The sequence below is a fragment of the Sceloporus undulatus genome, chromosome 7, assembly GCF_019175285.1.
Source record: "Sceloporus undulatus isolate JIND9_A2432 ecotype Alabama chromosome 7, SceUnd_v1.1, whole genome shotgun sequence".
Classification (NCBI taxonomy): domain Eukaryota; kingdom Metazoa; phylum Chordata; class Lepidosauria; order Squamata; family Phrynosomatidae; genus Sceloporus; species Sceloporus undulatus.
This window is the reverse complement of record NC_056528.1, coordinates 13,460,320-13,475,134: the sequence shown is the minus strand read 5'-3', so window position 1 is coordinate 13,475,134 and position 14,815 is coordinate 13,460,320. Positions and strand designations below refer to the sequence as shown.

General features: G+C 46.7%; 3 protein-coding genes across 3 annotated transcripts in view; 2 read left to right on the top strand and 1 right to left on the bottom strand.

Annotated features, from left to right (window-relative positions):
- The first annotated feature begins 1,024 nt into the window (after positions 1–1,024).
- On the top strand, positions 1,025–4,390 carry TOR2A (torsin family 2 member A). Its single transcript, XM_042478840.1, has 5 exons — positions 1,025–1,280; positions 1,673–1,938; positions 2,369–2,544; positions 2,769–2,896; positions 3,152–4,390. Exons 1-5 carry the CDS (start codon positions 1,124–1,126, stop codon positions 3,394–3,396), a joined length of 972 nt encoding a protein of 323 aa, XP_042334774.1. The 5' UTR covers positions 1,025–1,123; the 3' UTR covers positions 3,397–4,390.
- A 79-nt stretch (positions 4,391–4,469) lies between these two features.
- On the bottom strand, positions 4,470–12,622 carry TTC16 (tetratricopeptide repeat domain 16). The gene is made up of 13 exons (XM_042478833.1): positions 12,316–12,622; positions 11,682–11,866; positions 11,396–11,486; positions 10,572–10,715; positions 9,981–10,081; positions 9,719–9,845; positions 9,112–9,326; positions 8,561–8,808; positions 7,902–8,043; positions 7,434–7,599; positions 6,534–6,676; positions 5,979–6,144; positions 4,470–5,477 (listed from the first exon to the last, which is right to left on the bottom strand). The coding sequence occupies exons 1-13, from the start codon at positions 12,376–12,378 to the stop codon at positions 5,325–5,327; spliced, it is 1,944 nt and encodes a 647-aa protein (XP_042334767.1). The 5' UTR covers positions 12,379–12,622; the 3' UTR covers positions 4,470–5,324.
- Positions 12,623–13,763: 1,141 nt separating this feature from the next.
- Positions 13,764–14,815, top strand: part of PTRH1 (peptidyl-tRNA hydrolase 1 homolog) — a 5,730-nt gene continuing 4,678 nt past the window's right edge. The window contains 2 exon segments of the mRNA XM_042478845.1: positions 13,764–13,969; positions 14,776–14,815. The exon segment at positions 14,776–14,815 is cut by the window's right edge and continues 8 nt beyond it. Coding sequence (XP_042334779.1) covers positions 13,877–13,969; positions 14,776–14,815 — 133 coding nt within the window. The 5' untranslated portion in view covers positions 13,764–13,876.

The following is a 14,815-nucleotide window of genomic DNA, read 5'->3' as shown; positions in this document are numbered from 1 at the left end:
TGGGAACTAAAGAGATTTAACCTCTGTATTTTGGATTGTTATATCATTCCATTTATATTGCATTCCCTCAGTTTTATTTTTCCTTTGAAAAGTTTGACTCCCGTTTCTTATTCATTGCCTTGACTGCATTTTCTCTTTCTGTCTTAACTTCTCATTGCTTTTCTCCATTCGTCTCAACTTTTCCCTTTCAAGTTATTTATTTTAACCATCTCTATTCTTCTTCCATTGGCTTTCCTTTCAGACAGCTTTGTTTTCCTTTCTTTCTTGATTCAGCCTGTTCCCCTACATTTCCTTCCCTCTTAAGTTTTCCCTCATTCATTCCTCCTCAGCGTTCTTCTCATCTTTCCTTTTTATTTTCCTTTCAAAGCTCTCACTATTGCCTTCCTTTTTCTAAATCGCTTTTCTTCCTCACTTTCTTAATCCTTTTCTTACTTAAACCCATCTTCTTCAGTGTGTTTTCTTTCATCCTTTAACACTTCCCCTGACAGTATTGTCTTGTCTTTTAACACAGCAATCCCCAAACTCTGGTCCTCAATAAGTGTTTTGGGTTTCAACGCCCAGAAGGACCAAAGTTTGGGAACCACTGTTTAACATTTCCCCTCACATTTCTTATTTTCCTTATATTTGTTGAGTGTCTTCAAGTAGTTTTTGTCTTATGAACCTGTCATGGAGTCTGTCATTGCCTTCCCTTGAGGCTGAGAGGATGTGACATTTCCCCTCATTTTCATTTCAAGCTTTCCCTTTAGTTGTTCTCCCTCTCTCTTATTTCCCTTATGGGAGAGATATATTATTTATTTATAGGAGAATATACTATTTATTTCCCCATAAATCCTTTTTACAGAAGCTTTTTTCCTCCCTTTTTATTTCAGTGACTCTCTTTCCCCTCAAAAAACACGTTCTCAATCTCCACAGCCCTTATTTCACAAACTGAGATGTCTTTCCCGCCTAAACCCAAGCCACGCCCCCTCGGCCAATCGCAGCTCACGCCCCGCCCCCTCGGAGAAAGAACTGGAGTTTCAAGCAGCCGCGCGCGGTGCACGCTGGGAGCCCTGCCGGCCTCGCCGCCGCTTTTCCTGGAGGGTCGCGCGCCGGGAATTCGTTCTAAAGGCAAAGAGAGAGAGAGATGGCAAGGGGCGGGGCTCGGCTCGCGTTGCCTAGGAAACTCCTGCTGCTGCTGCCTGTGCTGGGGCTGGTGAGCGCGAGCGCCCCCTGGGGACTGGGCGCCTGGCGCTGCAGCTTCTCGTCCTCCTGCGAGTGCGACTTTCGGCCGGAGCTCAGCGGTGAGCGCGAGGGAGGGGGCAGGTCACGTGGTACAGAGGAGGTAGAAAGGCTCCTTGGAGTCGCGAGTTCGAGTCCCGCTTTCGGCTATTTGAACCTTAATAATAATAATAGTAGTAGTAATAATGTTGATTATGATGTTTATATGGTTCTTAATAGAAGGTTCTAATTGTTTTACATTTTTTATTGGGATGTTTTTATCTTGGATCCCTTTCTGGGGAAAAAGGCAGCACAGAAATTAAGTAAATAGATAAAATAAATTATTATTATAATTAATAATAATAATAATCCCCCCTGGGTCCCTTTCTGGGACAAAGGCAGCACAGGAAATTAATAAACAGATATAATAATAATGATAATGATAATGATAATAATCCACGCTTCCTCCTCCCAGGCCTGGAGTGCGCCTTGTCGGTCCACCTGTTTGGCCAGCCCTTGGCCAGAGAGCTCCTGGTGCGCGGCCTGAGGGCCTTCGTGGAGGACGCCGACCCCGCAAAGCCCCTGGTGATGTCCTTCCACGGCTGGACCGGCACCGGAAAGACCTACGCCAGCGCCCTGGCTGTGCGCCACCTCCTCCGCGAAGGACTGCGCAGCCCCTTCGTCCACCGCTTCTCCCCCACGGTCCACTTCCCTCACGCCGAGCGGACAGAGCAGTACAAGGTCGGACAAAGGCACCGCGGCCTCCTCCGCCGTTGCCACCTTCTCATCTCCTAATAAATAAGGGCACACGCTCGTAAACATTTGAAGGCTTTGGGTAGCACTGGTATGGCTGGACGCAGCTGCAGCTTCATCGTCCTTATTATGGGAGACAGAGTGGACCCTTGGTATCCATTTGGGTTTGGTTCCAGGACCCCTTATGGATCCCAAAATCTGTGGGTGCTCAAGTCCCACTAAGTACAATGGATTATTGCATAGTGAAATGGTGCCCCTTATATAAAATGTCTGCTCATATTTGCAACACTTAATTCTTTAACTGTGACAATTTATCTGGAAATCATGCTTGGTCCCCTATTTTGCTGTTTGTTCACCTGCTTTTTCCCTTTCTTAAGACTCCTCTGTACACAGATTCTTTTCTGTGTCTTTTCCCCAGAAAGACCTGAAGAGCTGGATCCAAGGGAACTTAACCCTCTGCAGCCGGTCGGTGTTCCTCTTTGACGAAATGGATAAGATGCCGCCAGGTCTGATTGATGCGATCGTCCCATTCCTGGGGCCTTCGTGGGTCGTGTTCGGCACCAACTACAGAAAAGCCATCTTCATTTTCATTAGGTAAAAACGTACGAAGCAGAGGCCACAGACCTTGCAGGGGATTCTTCCACAAAGGAGGATTCGACTGGAGCGCTTAGGCGCAAGTCCAGTTGGATTCACTGGGGCTCACTTCCAAATAGGTGGGAAATTGAAACAAGTAACAAAGCCCTTACAACTGGTTTGCCACACAAGGCGCTAGCATGCATCCCTTTGATATCTAATGTTCAGTCTTTTTTCTCTGGTAGTAATGCTGGTGGGGAGCAGATTAACCGGATGGCGCTGGACCTGTGGTGGGCCCGCAAAGACCGCGAGGAGATCGACCTGAAAGACCTGGAAAAGTCCGTCTTGGAAGCTGCCTTTGAAAACCCCCAAAGTGAGTGCCCTTTGAGAGAAAGAAGAGCCCTTATAAAAGTGGGTATAGTCAAGGAGATGGAGTGTTTCAGCCCTGTCTCCTCTTTCTGCATTCATTCTCCTCACACAGAAAGCAAAAAAGGAGAGCCTTCTCTTCACATGGAAGCTGTCCACAAGATCCCAAATTCCCAGCCCTTGGATCACATGGAGAACCTGTGTTCAGCACAGGATCTCCTTTGTAAACGCTCCTTCCGTTTGTCCCTCTCTCCTCTTGCAGATGGATTTTGGAAGTCCGGGATAATTGAGCAAGGCCTCATCGACCTCCTGGTGCCTTTCCTGCCCCTGAAGCAGCACCACGTCAAGCAATGCGTGGCCAATGAACTGGCCAGCCAAGGCCTCCAGATGCGTCCGGACGTCGTCCAAGCTGTCGCCGACAGCCTCCCTTATTTCCCGGAAGAAGAGAAAGTGTTCTCATCCACAGGCTGCAAAATGGTGGCGTCGCGGATTCCCTACTACCTCTGACTCCTCTGGTGACGTTTCCCTCCCAAGTCCCACTGTTTGCTGACAATGCTTCAGGAGTCTCTTTTGGCTCACAAAAATGGAGGCTTTTCTATGAGTGTGAGTTTTAAAACTTCAGTGTAGAGATGGACTCTCCATTTGCCCTGATTCAGGAGCAAGGAAGAGGCATTCTGCACTTTATCAGAGTCTAATTTACACTTTGCCCTGAGCCCTGTGAGGATGTGGACTCTTTCGTTCAAAGGAGGAAACGCTATCTAGGATGCTTTTATAACACTATTCTATAGCCTTTTTAAAACAGTGGCAGCTATCACGCCCACTTTCCTTAACATGACATTCAGATGCCTTAATGTGAACTAATCAACTTCGTTTTCTCCACTCTTCTTACCTCTGGTTCCTTAAAGAACATTTTAAAACACACTGTGATTTTGCTATCAATATGCTGGAAGGCGAACTCAGGCTGGACTCTGCAGTTTGAACCTAAGCCTGATAAAACTCTGGAGGTTTTATTTCTTTCTTCTGTTGAAATCTAGTAGTACTCAAAGGTGTTTCAAGAGCTGCCCCTTTTCAATGCAAGTAAGGAAAATCATGCTCTCTATGCCTTCGATACAAAGCTGGTCCTGGAAAAACCTCTTCTGCAGACCCTTTTCTTGCACAAGGAAAATGGGTTGCCACCATCTTGAAGTGCCCAAGAAACCCACTGGCAAAGGAAGGTGCTAAGTGCAACTGTTCTGATGGTTCTCTCTGTAGTAGGTTAGTGGTACAAGCTACAGCTACTTCTGATTGCAGAGCTTGAGTAGAAGAGAAAGTGTCCTCCATTTGAAGGTATTTCCCCCAGACATGGCCAGTTACTTGTGGAAAGGCAAGGTAAGAAACCTCACCTGTAAGCATTGTCACCTGTTCCAAAAATCCTTAGGGGTAAATGCTGCTAAGAACAATCTGCGAATGAGAACCTATTTCGTTGTTGTTGTTTTATTGTAAATAAAAAACACAGAAGATACATTGGTTTTGCTCAGTCAGTGAAAACTGCACCAGGAAAGAGCGTTTCATCGTGAACTAAAACTGCTCACACAAATGTTTATACACTTTCCACAACCCTTTTAAAACAACATATATTAGCATCCCTGCAATAAAACCACAAACAAGTGCATCTGCATTGAAAGGAATGCAAATACAAACAACCCCCACATTTTCCAAAACGGGGTTGCAACCTCTCAAAGAGCCTTGGTTAAGCTTGGTATGAAATACAGGGTACTATAAAAACATAGCCGCAGGTGTCAAGATCTGGAAAGACAGGATTGTGTTTAAGATGGTGGTGGAGGAACGGATTTGTTTTTAGAGGTCTAAAGCGACCATGTTACATGAGAAGTGAGGTGCTAATATAGAAATATATGGCCTGGTCTGTGATACAAGGCATTCACATTCCCATTTTGAAACTGACACAACTTGGGTATCGGCCGTAACTACAGAACTGGAAAAGAGCTGCCCTGTCTGGTCATTCAGGGCTGATTTCGTTATGAAATCAACTCTCAGTAATTGCAAAGGGATTAGAATACTTCAAGTTTTGTCTTGCCTCCTGGTATTCTTTGCAACAAATAGAAGCAACTCAAGGGCTTAGCTGTGGCACCTTAAATAAAATAATGTTGGGAAAAGCAAGGTGGTTGGAGATGGCTTCTCGAACTCACCAAAATGGAAGGGACAAGTGTTGTGTGATGCCAGCCGTTGGTCATAATCCCGTTTGAGATTAGCAGGAGATGTTTGTAAGACAGGCACGCTAGCTTTTTGGAAGCAAGCTTTCACAGCCTTGCTGACTTGGAAGTAGAAATGAAACACTCTGTTTCTACTGACCAAGAGGATGATAGCCAGGTTTAGTGGGACAATGGCAGCAAACTACCGCCGAGTCTTTCACCAAAATGCGACACTGAGCGATGCGATTAGAAGTGGATGGTGCTGCGGCTGACCTTCTTCCATTGGTATGGTTCCTTTGAGCTCACCTTTTCGGGAAGGCTTGGGTATCGGTCCAGACGCACAGCGTGTGATTCTAGAGAGGCCCTTTTCTCTAGCACTTTCTTCACCTCCTGGCTAACCTGCCAGACACACAGCAACAACCAGGGATTCATTGAGCAAATGATTTGTCTGTAGCACCAAGGCCATATCAGTTAAAAATAGAGCACTTTTAACAACGTATTTGGATGTGTGGGACAACCATAAAAGCCTTCTTTGCTGCTGACATCTCTAAAACTTTACAACAATCTAAGCTTCTAATGCAAAGGGAAGTCATTTTAATTGCAATGGATTTGTTGTGATTCGCCCCAAAAGGCACAAAGGATGAAAACTAGTGGCCAGCGAACTCTCGTTTTCAAAGACTCCCCCAGAAAAAGATTCCACATAGAAAGATAATTCTAGAAGACAATGCAATACATTGCCTACTTGACTATGGGCTTTTTCCCCCTCTATGGCTGGGGAGAAAGTAAAACCTGTATTTTTCAAATCTCTATTTTGTAATATCATGATGCTATCATTTATGCTGCTGCATTCTAGAAGTGTTTTCCTCTGTACTGGGACTAAAGGGAGGCAGGGAGACTTACTTTGTTAGTCTTCATCTGGCAAGCAATGACTTTCTCATACAGCTTCTTCTCTTCAGAATCCGGCTGCTTCTCTTTCTTCTTCTTCTCTTCCTCTTCCTCACCCATCTCTGGGTCTTTGTTTTCAATATATATGTCTTTTGGTGACTTTCTCCCTTTGGATTCCAGACTGAGGAAAGGTGGAAGAGGGAAAAAGCAAAACTGGAAGCTTTGCAGAACAAAGTTGTGCTAAAAGCTGGCATGCACTCCCTGGTACATATGAACCCAACCTAGAGACATGATAACAATCTTCTATTCTTTTCTGGGTGGCTTAATCCCAAAAGGGTTTTGAAGCAAGTAAGCCAAGACTCCAGCCAAACTCAATCGGACATTTAGTGCATTTCTAAAGTGCATGCTTCTGCAATTTTGTGATAATTATTGTGAATTGCAAGTGGCAAGGCAAGGTGTTGTTCCTGTTGAATAATCATTCCCTTGAAGCCGCTATTTGCATGGAGAGGAGCTCCCCACCACCACCACCACTGACTAAATCAATAACACCACAATATTGTGTCCCTTTACCCTTCACGGTTAGACGGGGCACTGTGCCCTGGACAGGCTGCCAGCCTCCGGTCCAGAAGAGCTCTGGCAAGGTCCCCAATTTTACCGCTGACGATTGAGTGGATTTGCTCCCCTGGGAAGAAGTTATGGACCAAAGTGTGGGTCTGAAAAAGGGAAAAATGGGAATGAGGGGAGTTAAAGAAGAGGCGCAGTTTAAACGGAAAGGACAATTCTTGTCGCTTCCTATCATCCTCGGTGCAACCTTTGCCTGGCTGATGACTCCTGGATGATTTGGACTCTAATCCACTGATCTGTTTCTATCATGCCTTGGCCCCAAGCGAGAGCCTTCCCTTCATATTCCAGCTGTTATTAGTATCTTTGCGGGAGAGGAGCAGCCATTATCTGCTGGACTTAATCTCCTTCTCCAATGCCATTCCCTTTTCCTTATGTGCCATGACTTACCTAGACTATAAGATGGAGAGCAGAGAAGTCTCAGATTAATGACTTGTAAGCCACCCTTCAAGCCTATTTCAAATGAAAGGTATAAGTACTCCAAATAAACAACATAACCCCATTATCCCCTAAAGGGTGTCCTTCAGCCTTGCCTCTCTCACTGACATTCTTGCCTATCCTCTTCTTTTTTGCCTTCCCACTATTCTATACCGGAATGGTCACCAATGTTTGGATTTCAGCTCCCAGAATCCCTGACCCATTGGCCATGTTGGATGTAGGCCTTTGGAAGTTGAAGCCCATCCGTATGTGGTGGACCAAAGGCTGGTAGTCACTGCTCTTTTAACACATGTATCATCCGTGATGAGGCTTCACTGCCCACACCCACAATGCAGTGCAAGTTTGTGTCTGAGTAGTGGATGGAAAAGGATCATTATTAATGCATAAAGAGGAATTTGGTGAGGCAGATACCTCCGCTCTCCCTGGATCCAGGAGGAGAGCCGTAGCAAGATCTTCCTTGGTGCCCATCACCTCCTGCAGGAACATGCGGCTCTTGGCCCGATGCAGGTAATACTTCACCTCACGCGGGTTGTTCTCAATGGCGCAGGAGAAATGTGATTCGGCCTGCCAGTATCGCCTGAAAGGGAGAACAGATTGAGAGAGGAAAGAGAGGGCAGAGTACTGGGTTACCTAATTTACAACATCGCTGTGAGTACTACCAAGATGCAATGTCTGTGGACTGTTCAAGGATAATGTTACACAGATACAAAGAATGACTGCTATGGGGATACAGGGGTTCAGTACAACTTCACACATGCGTGCTGCCAAGGTTCAGAACTCCATAGATATATTTTGTCACCTCTTTGGTAGGCACTTTTGGGCAAAGTGCCAATGTGCCCCAAAAGGAAACACGCCAAGCACCAATAAATCCTAACCTACCTCTCTTGAAAATCCTGAAGTCCCATTTCATTGTGCAGCCAAGCGATGCGCTTCTGCAGGTAAGGGTCCAAAGGCCTGAGCGCCAGGGCTTGCTGGTAGTCGGCCATCGCAAAGTTCAGCTCACCCAGTTTGAGAAAGCAGTCTGGATTGGGGAGAGAGGAGGGGAGGCACGCAGAGACCCCAGAGTTGCTTTTAAAGCATGTGTGTTTGGGGCAGGGAGACTCCACAATGGTAGGCAGGTTAAACTGATTTTGCAGATACCTGCAGGAAAAGGGTAAATTACTTTCCCCATTACGTTCCCTTCTAGAGGTGATTAGGTTCCCATTGATCTTAGCCAGCAAAGCCAATGGTGAAGAATGGCCCAAGTTCCAGTCCATCAACATCTAACGCAGTAGTTCTCAGTCTTTGGTCCTCCAGTGTTTTGAACCCCAGCTCCCAGAATCCCCAACCATTGGGCAAATAGGTTGGGGCTTCTGGGAGTTAAAATCCAAGATCTATGCTAAAGACTGAGAACCACTGACTTAGCAGATACGACAATTCAAACCACTGATCCACAACAAAAGCTCTGTCACCTCGAGGGCCAAAGTCAATTTCAGATAAGTCCACATTCCTGTGTTTGTCAAGCCCAAATGTGGGGGAATGGGATATATTCCTCGTACCTCCTCTGTTCATGTAGAGCCCTTTCTCATTCTTCTCCCCCTTGATGGCTTTGTTGAGGAGAAGGACAGCCTCTTCATAGCAACCCTTGCCGTAACAGTGCACCGCAAAGTCATTGTACGTCAGCAGCATCTGCTTCTGGGCTGTGGACCGGACCTCGCTGCCTTCCTCCTCCTGGCTGAGCTCCACAGCTTTGAGGTAGTCGTCGATGGCTGCATTGAAGTCCTTCAGCCTCCTCAGGATGCTTCCTCTGCCAAAGACATCACCCAGAGAAGGGCAAAAGTAGCAGCCAGAGAGCACTACTGCAACCGCAGCAATTAAAATGGAACCACATTGCTATAAGTGTGCAATATGAAATGGCTAATATTGTTGTGACTTCAACGCTGTTGTAATGGGAAATAATTTGGGGCTCAGTCTTGCCTTGGGCTTGAAAAGACAAGAGCCATTGGCTTTACAAAAGATGTCCTCCCAGTATAAATGCAAGCTTCTGCTTTGTTGATATGGATCCAACATTTCAGTCATTTTAGGAAGTTTGCCATTACACCACTAGTACCTGAAGAGGTAGTAATTTGCATCCAGAGGGTTGTAGTCTATGGCCCGGTTGATTTTCAGCAGGGCTGCTTTCAGGTTTCCTTTCACCGCCTTGTTCACGGCTTGGTCCCTGGATTTTTGAGCCTCCTTCTTCAAATTACTCAGCATGGCCAAAGCTTCAGTGTGCCCTGGTTCTAACGCAATGGCATCTTGAAGGTTGTGGAAACACAAGGTAACCTTTGAGGGAAAAGTGAGAAAGAAACCACTGCTTTAGAGAGTTTGGGCAAGCTGGCATCTTGTAGGGCTGCATCCACACTCCAGAAATAACCCAGTTTGACACCACTCAGGAAATGCCATGGATCTGTGTTATAGAATTGTGGAAAATGTAGTTTGTTGTGGGCCCAGAGCTCTCTGACAGTGAAGGCTAAATGTCTCATGAGACTACAGATTTCAGTAACTGGGGTAGCTCCTTCCTAAGTTCAGGCTCAAACATGGAGCGGATGCTAGATCACGGATATCCCCAGCGGTCGCTGATGGAGATGGCAAAACAAACTTCCAGAATGTGGAGAAAAACAAGAGATGTGTGGCTTCCTCACAAACTAAAAGGGGACCTGGGCAATTTGTTTTACCTTCCCAAAATGTTCATAGAGTCGAGCCCTCAGGACAAAGAGGTCTGGGTTCTTTTCTTGAGCAACTTCTTCGTTGACCATCTGGAGGCAGTCGTTGTATCGTTTCAAGGCACCTAAGCAGGCAATGCTGGGGGGGAAGAAAGAGAAGGCTAAGGCAGGGCTACAGATCTTAGGTGCCCACTCACATTTGATAGAAGAAAAGCAGAACACATGTGGCCACGCAACATCCAAGGAGACAAAACCAGGTTTTGTTTGCTCTCACCTCCTCATGCGAAAAAATGTATTCCTAGGCTGCAGTTCCAAGGCGTGGGTGAAGGCCTCCAAGGCCTCCAAGTAGGCACTCTGCTCATATAGACACTGGCCCTGCAAATTTGAACATAGGACAGATGTCACGATTGAATGCTGAGTGGGGCGAAAAAAGAACAGGGCCCTAATTGACTCCGTTTTCCCTATTTGATTTAAGTATCTCCACACCCATTTCGCTGCCACTTTCCATTTTAGAAGGGCCTACGACAGCAAGCCAGCACAACAAATGCATTAAAAATATGATACGGACACACAGTTGGACATGTGGCATTTTTTTCCTAACTACATTTCTCATGCCAGATAGGGGGATTCTGGAAGTTGTAGTATTGAAAAATGCCATTTCCTTGTCCGATAAATACAAACACAGCAGTGACAGACAGAAAGAGATGTGAGGGCAGGAGCAAACATGTGGTTCGTTGTATGTTTTTGGACTGTAACACCCATTCGTCTTAGCCAGCATTGCCCAAAGTAGGGAAAGATGGGAGCTGCAGTCCAAGAAGCTCCTGAGAGGGCCACAGGTTGCCCATCCCTGCCATGCATGGTTCACCTGTAGCTGCAAAATGAAGGCAAGGCGGGCGCTGATATTCTCCTTCCTCGGCGACATGGAATAGGCCTTCCGGAGATGCATCACGGCGGACTGGAAGTCACAGAGCTGCAGGAAAGCTTCGGCCTTCTGCTCATACAGTTCCACCTGCGGAGCAGAACCCACATTCAGATCTCAGGAGAAGCCCCTTCTCACACCCTCCAACTTCGCAGTTTGGTAGGGACCGTCCCATTAATCCTCTGCCCTCCCGCTTTTTCAGCTGTTTCTCTCTTCTCCTTCTCCCTTGTCCTCTGCTTATTTTATTTGCTGCAGTCTGAGTAAAAAGTGCAAAAGTAGTTTCAACTCAGTTAGCGCAGCAGTGTCCAGTGGTGGGAGCATACAAATAAACCCATGTATAGAAACCATAAGGGCATCTAGAGGGTTCCCACATTTGGTGGACTCTTACAAGGTGGATTCTTACCTGTGGGACCGAGAGTGGATTTACCACTCCTGGACAAGTGAATCTCCAAAACATACTGCAAAAATAAATAAATGTTCACAGTTCACATACTGCAGAAACAATCCAGTTTGAGACCATTTTAACTGCCCTGGCTCAATGCTAGGGAAGAATTTGGGGAATTGTAGTTTTGTGAGACATTTAGCTTTCTCTGTCAGAGAGAGCTCTGGTGCTGCAATAAAGTACAATTCCCAATATTCCCTAGCACTGAGCCAAGGCAGTTAAAGCGGTCTCAAACTGGATTATGACTGCGGTGTGTTTTGGGCATAAGATAGGCCTGTACTTGTTTTGCTTCTGAAAATCCACCCAACATCTCCCAGCCCTCTGTTACCTTCTTAGGGTCCAGATTCAAGGCTTTGGAAAAGCAGGTGATGGCTCTTTCCCATTCTCCCTGAGAGAAGTACTGGTTTCCTTCCTGGCAGCTGAGGATTGAGACAAAAACAGCAGCTGGCACCAAAACAATCTTAAAGGCACTTGACAAGAAATACAGGATGGTTCACAGCAGCATGTGGTGGCTGGGAGTTGGTCCTTGGGGTCCCTTCCAGTTCAAAACTTAGGAAAATGTAGCTTTACCCTGAAAAGAAAACCATGAAAAGAGGGGATAAAGGGATGCTTACTGCTCTTCTGTCTTCTTCTGCAGGATGCCTTTGTAAGTCCCCACGTTCTGGCTGCTCTTCATAAAGCGCAAGGTATCGGTGGACCCAAAAATGCGACGGATGGATTCCTCGCGGGCTTCTTCAAGTTTTTCTTGGGTGACGGCGGTGGGGAAGAATCCGAGGTAAACGGTCGCCATCTTCACCTCCTGCGGAAACATGCGCTTTAACAACAAACGGGGGTCATCCTTGAAATATGAAGGTAACAGCCAGCTTTGTGGGTTTTGTGGGTCACAGACCCCAAAAGCAATTTAGATGACCTCTGGACAATGGGAGTTACAACTCTGACCTGGTGGTCAATGGGCCGAATCATGGCCAAGATGGAAATTGTTTAATAGGGTCTTATAGCCCCCCTCCAAAAGCAGTCTTGATGAGCTCTGGATGATGGGAGTTACAGTTCCACAGACTTGAAGGTCAATGGACTGAACCTAGCTGGGGAAGGTCAGTCAAGGTGGAGCAAAAATCACAGGACATTGTTTTATATTTATAGGGTCTTATTCAGAGAGCTTGGGGAAGCTGGTTATCTTTCTGAAGCTCTCAGCATCCTGGCTAGGGGATGCTGGGAGCCGTAGTCCAACATGTATCTGGGTTGGTTCACCTTTTGTTTAACACTTTCTGCCTTCTTTTCCTCCTCTTTCTCTTTCTCCTCCTCCTCCTCCATAGTTGACTCTCTCTGCAACTGGGCCTTCTTTGGTTGCCAAGCGAACCAGAAAGAAAACAGTCTGGCAGGTGGCTGCTGTTCTCAGAGCGGCCACTAGAGGGAGAAAGAGAGCTACTGAAAACTGGCGTCCACCGAGATCCCTTGTGTTAGAGCGCCCTCTAGCGCCCACTAAGGAATCCCAGGAGAAAATCAGCATCTGCTCCAGGATCATAGAGATGGAAGAGACCCCAAAGCAAAGGTCATCCAGTCCAACTCCCTTCTGCCATCATGCAGGAACTCCCAATCAAAGCAGCCCCATCCAGCCTCTGTTTTAAAACTTCCAAAGAAGGAGACTCTACCACTCTCCGAGGGATTCTATTCTGCTGTCAAACAGATCTTACTGTTAGGAACTTCCTCCTAATATATGGCCTGAATCTCTTTTTCTGTCATTTGCATCCATTGCTCTATTGTGTCCTATTCTCTGGAGCAGCAGAAAACAAGCTTGCTCCATCCTCATTAGGACTTCCCTTCAAATACTTAAACAGGGCTATCATATCACCCCTTAACTGTCTCTTCTCCAGCTATACATACTAATTTCCCTAATTCTCTTTCTGCAACTGGACCTGTTTATCCCGAATTGGCCTTTTTAGTCACCAACGCGCGAAGCAAAGCCAGAGAGAGAGAGAAGTCTCTCCTCATAAGGCATGGTTTCCAGGCCCTTCACAATTTTGTTGGCCCTCCTTTGGACACGCTCCAGTTTCTCAACATCCTTTTTGAATGATAGTGCCCAGAACTGGACACAGTGTTATTCCAGGTGAGGCCTGACCAAAGCATAACAGAGTGGCTCTATTACTTCCCTTGATCTAGACACTATACTTCCATTGATGCCACCTAGAATCGCATTGGTCTTTTTAGCTGCCATGTCACACTGTTGACTCACATTCAACTCGGGGTCCACTAGGACCCCTAGATCCTTTTCAGATGTATAGTAAGCCTCGTTAAAGCCAGGTGAAAGAGATCTAGGAGTCCTAGCAGACTTCAGTTGAACATGAGCCAATAGTGTGACGCAGCAGCTAAAAAGCCCAATGTGATTCTAAGACTGCCTGAAAGGAAGGAAACCTCCGCCTTTCCTGAATCCAGCTTCTCTCTATATATAAATGGTTGCAGTCTCTGCTGCATTAATTTTCCTTCTGTGGGAGATGAATGAACATAAATGATGTCCATAAATCAGAAATAATAATAATAATAGCCCTTCTTTCCTGCCCTGATTGAAACCAGCATTGTTTTCAAAGCGAGGGGTTCCACTTCCGCCCACAACAAAGATGGCGGCCGCGCTCTCTAAAACCAACTCTTGCCAGGCCTTCAGCGATAGGTCAGCGCTGGCGGTGACGTCACAATGAGGGCGGAGAAAAAAGCGGCCGCTGGGCCTGTTCCCTTTTTCAAGTTGGGAGGCCGGAGCCTGGAAGAAGACCATCAGAGGCCTCTCTAGGAAGAGGGGAATCAGAGAGTTTTGAAAGAAATGATGCTGCATTCTCGGTACGTCGGGAGGCTCCTAAGGAGGGCCATGCATCACCCCAAAGACGAGCTGCGGAATGCTGGGAAGCGAGTACTGGTAAGGGGAAATTAAAGGGTTTTAATGGCACTTCCGGTGCGGGATAAATACTTCCGGATCATAGAGATAATGACCTCTCGTTCCACGCAACCCCACACTTCCGGTTCCCAATGGGCAGCCGCCCATTTGCGGGGCGAGAGTGGTAGTTCCAAGCAATGTAAACCACACTGGAACCTGCTTTACCTCTCTAGGAATCTCTAGGTCCTCCAGGGCAACTCTGTGGTCAACATCTGCCAGACACTGACTACAGAGTTGTGCTGCGGGAGCTACAAATCCCTAGTGGAGTCTTCTCTCTAGGACTCTCTAGTTCTTTCAGTACAACTTTTAGTTAAGGTTGACCATAGAGTTGCACTGGAGAACCTAGATATTCCTAGAGAGAACATAGGAATCAAAGCCGCAAATAGCCAAAGCCACAAATGTGGAGGGCTTGACTGTACAATGAAAAGCCTTGCAGAAGGAGATGGCCAGTTGCTTCTGCGTTGTGTTTTGGGGGGAAATTGGGGGCTGTGGTGGGGCCAAAAACTGACCCCTGCTTTGCTAAGGCCAAGCAAGTCCATAGAAACCAAGGTGGGTAGGATTACCTTTCCTTGGAAGGAAGGATTCCATCCTCATCCTTCAGCATAGTCTTGGATGTTAAATGGCTGCTTCTGGCGGCCGTCCAGTCGTACAAAATGGAGGCCTCGCCGTGTTCGGCAAGAAAAAGGAATTCCAGAACGAGGCTAACTTTCTGCCTAGAGGTTGAAGAGATGCACATTCCTAAACTGACCATCTCTGCCTCCTACTAATAACCTGCGTCTTATTTACAGGTGGCCGGACTGGGAAATTACAGCATGCGCGGCACCCGCC

Excerpts from the sequence above, each read along its gene's own strand:
- TTC16 (XM_042478833.1), bottom strand. The coding sequence starts at position 12,378 with ATGGAGGAGGAGGAGGAGAAAGAGAAAGAGGAGGAAAAGAAGGCAGAA. Across the intron at positions 9,327-9,718 it reads TCTATGAACATTTTGGGAAG|GTTACCTTGTGTTTCCACAA; the intron begins GTAAAACAAATT and ends TTTCCCTCAAAG. Across the intron at positions 5,478-5,978 it reads GCCAGATGAAGACTAACAAA|GTTAGCCAGGAGGTGAAGAA; the intron begins GTAAGTCTCCCT and ends TGTGTCTGGCAG.
- TOR2A (XM_042478840.1), top strand. The coding sequence starts at position 1,124 with ATGGCAAGGGGCGGGGCTCGGCTCGCGTTGCCTAGGAAACTCCTGCTG. Across the intron at positions 1,939-2,368 it reads AGCGGACAGAGCAGTACAAG|AAAGACCTGAAGAGCTGGAT; the intron begins GTCGGACAAAGG and ends TCTTTTCCCCAG. Across the intron at positions 2,897-3,151 it reads TGCCTTTGAAAACCCCCAAA|ATGGATTTTGGAAGTCCGGG; the intron begins GTGAGTGCCCTT and ends CTCCTCTTGCAG.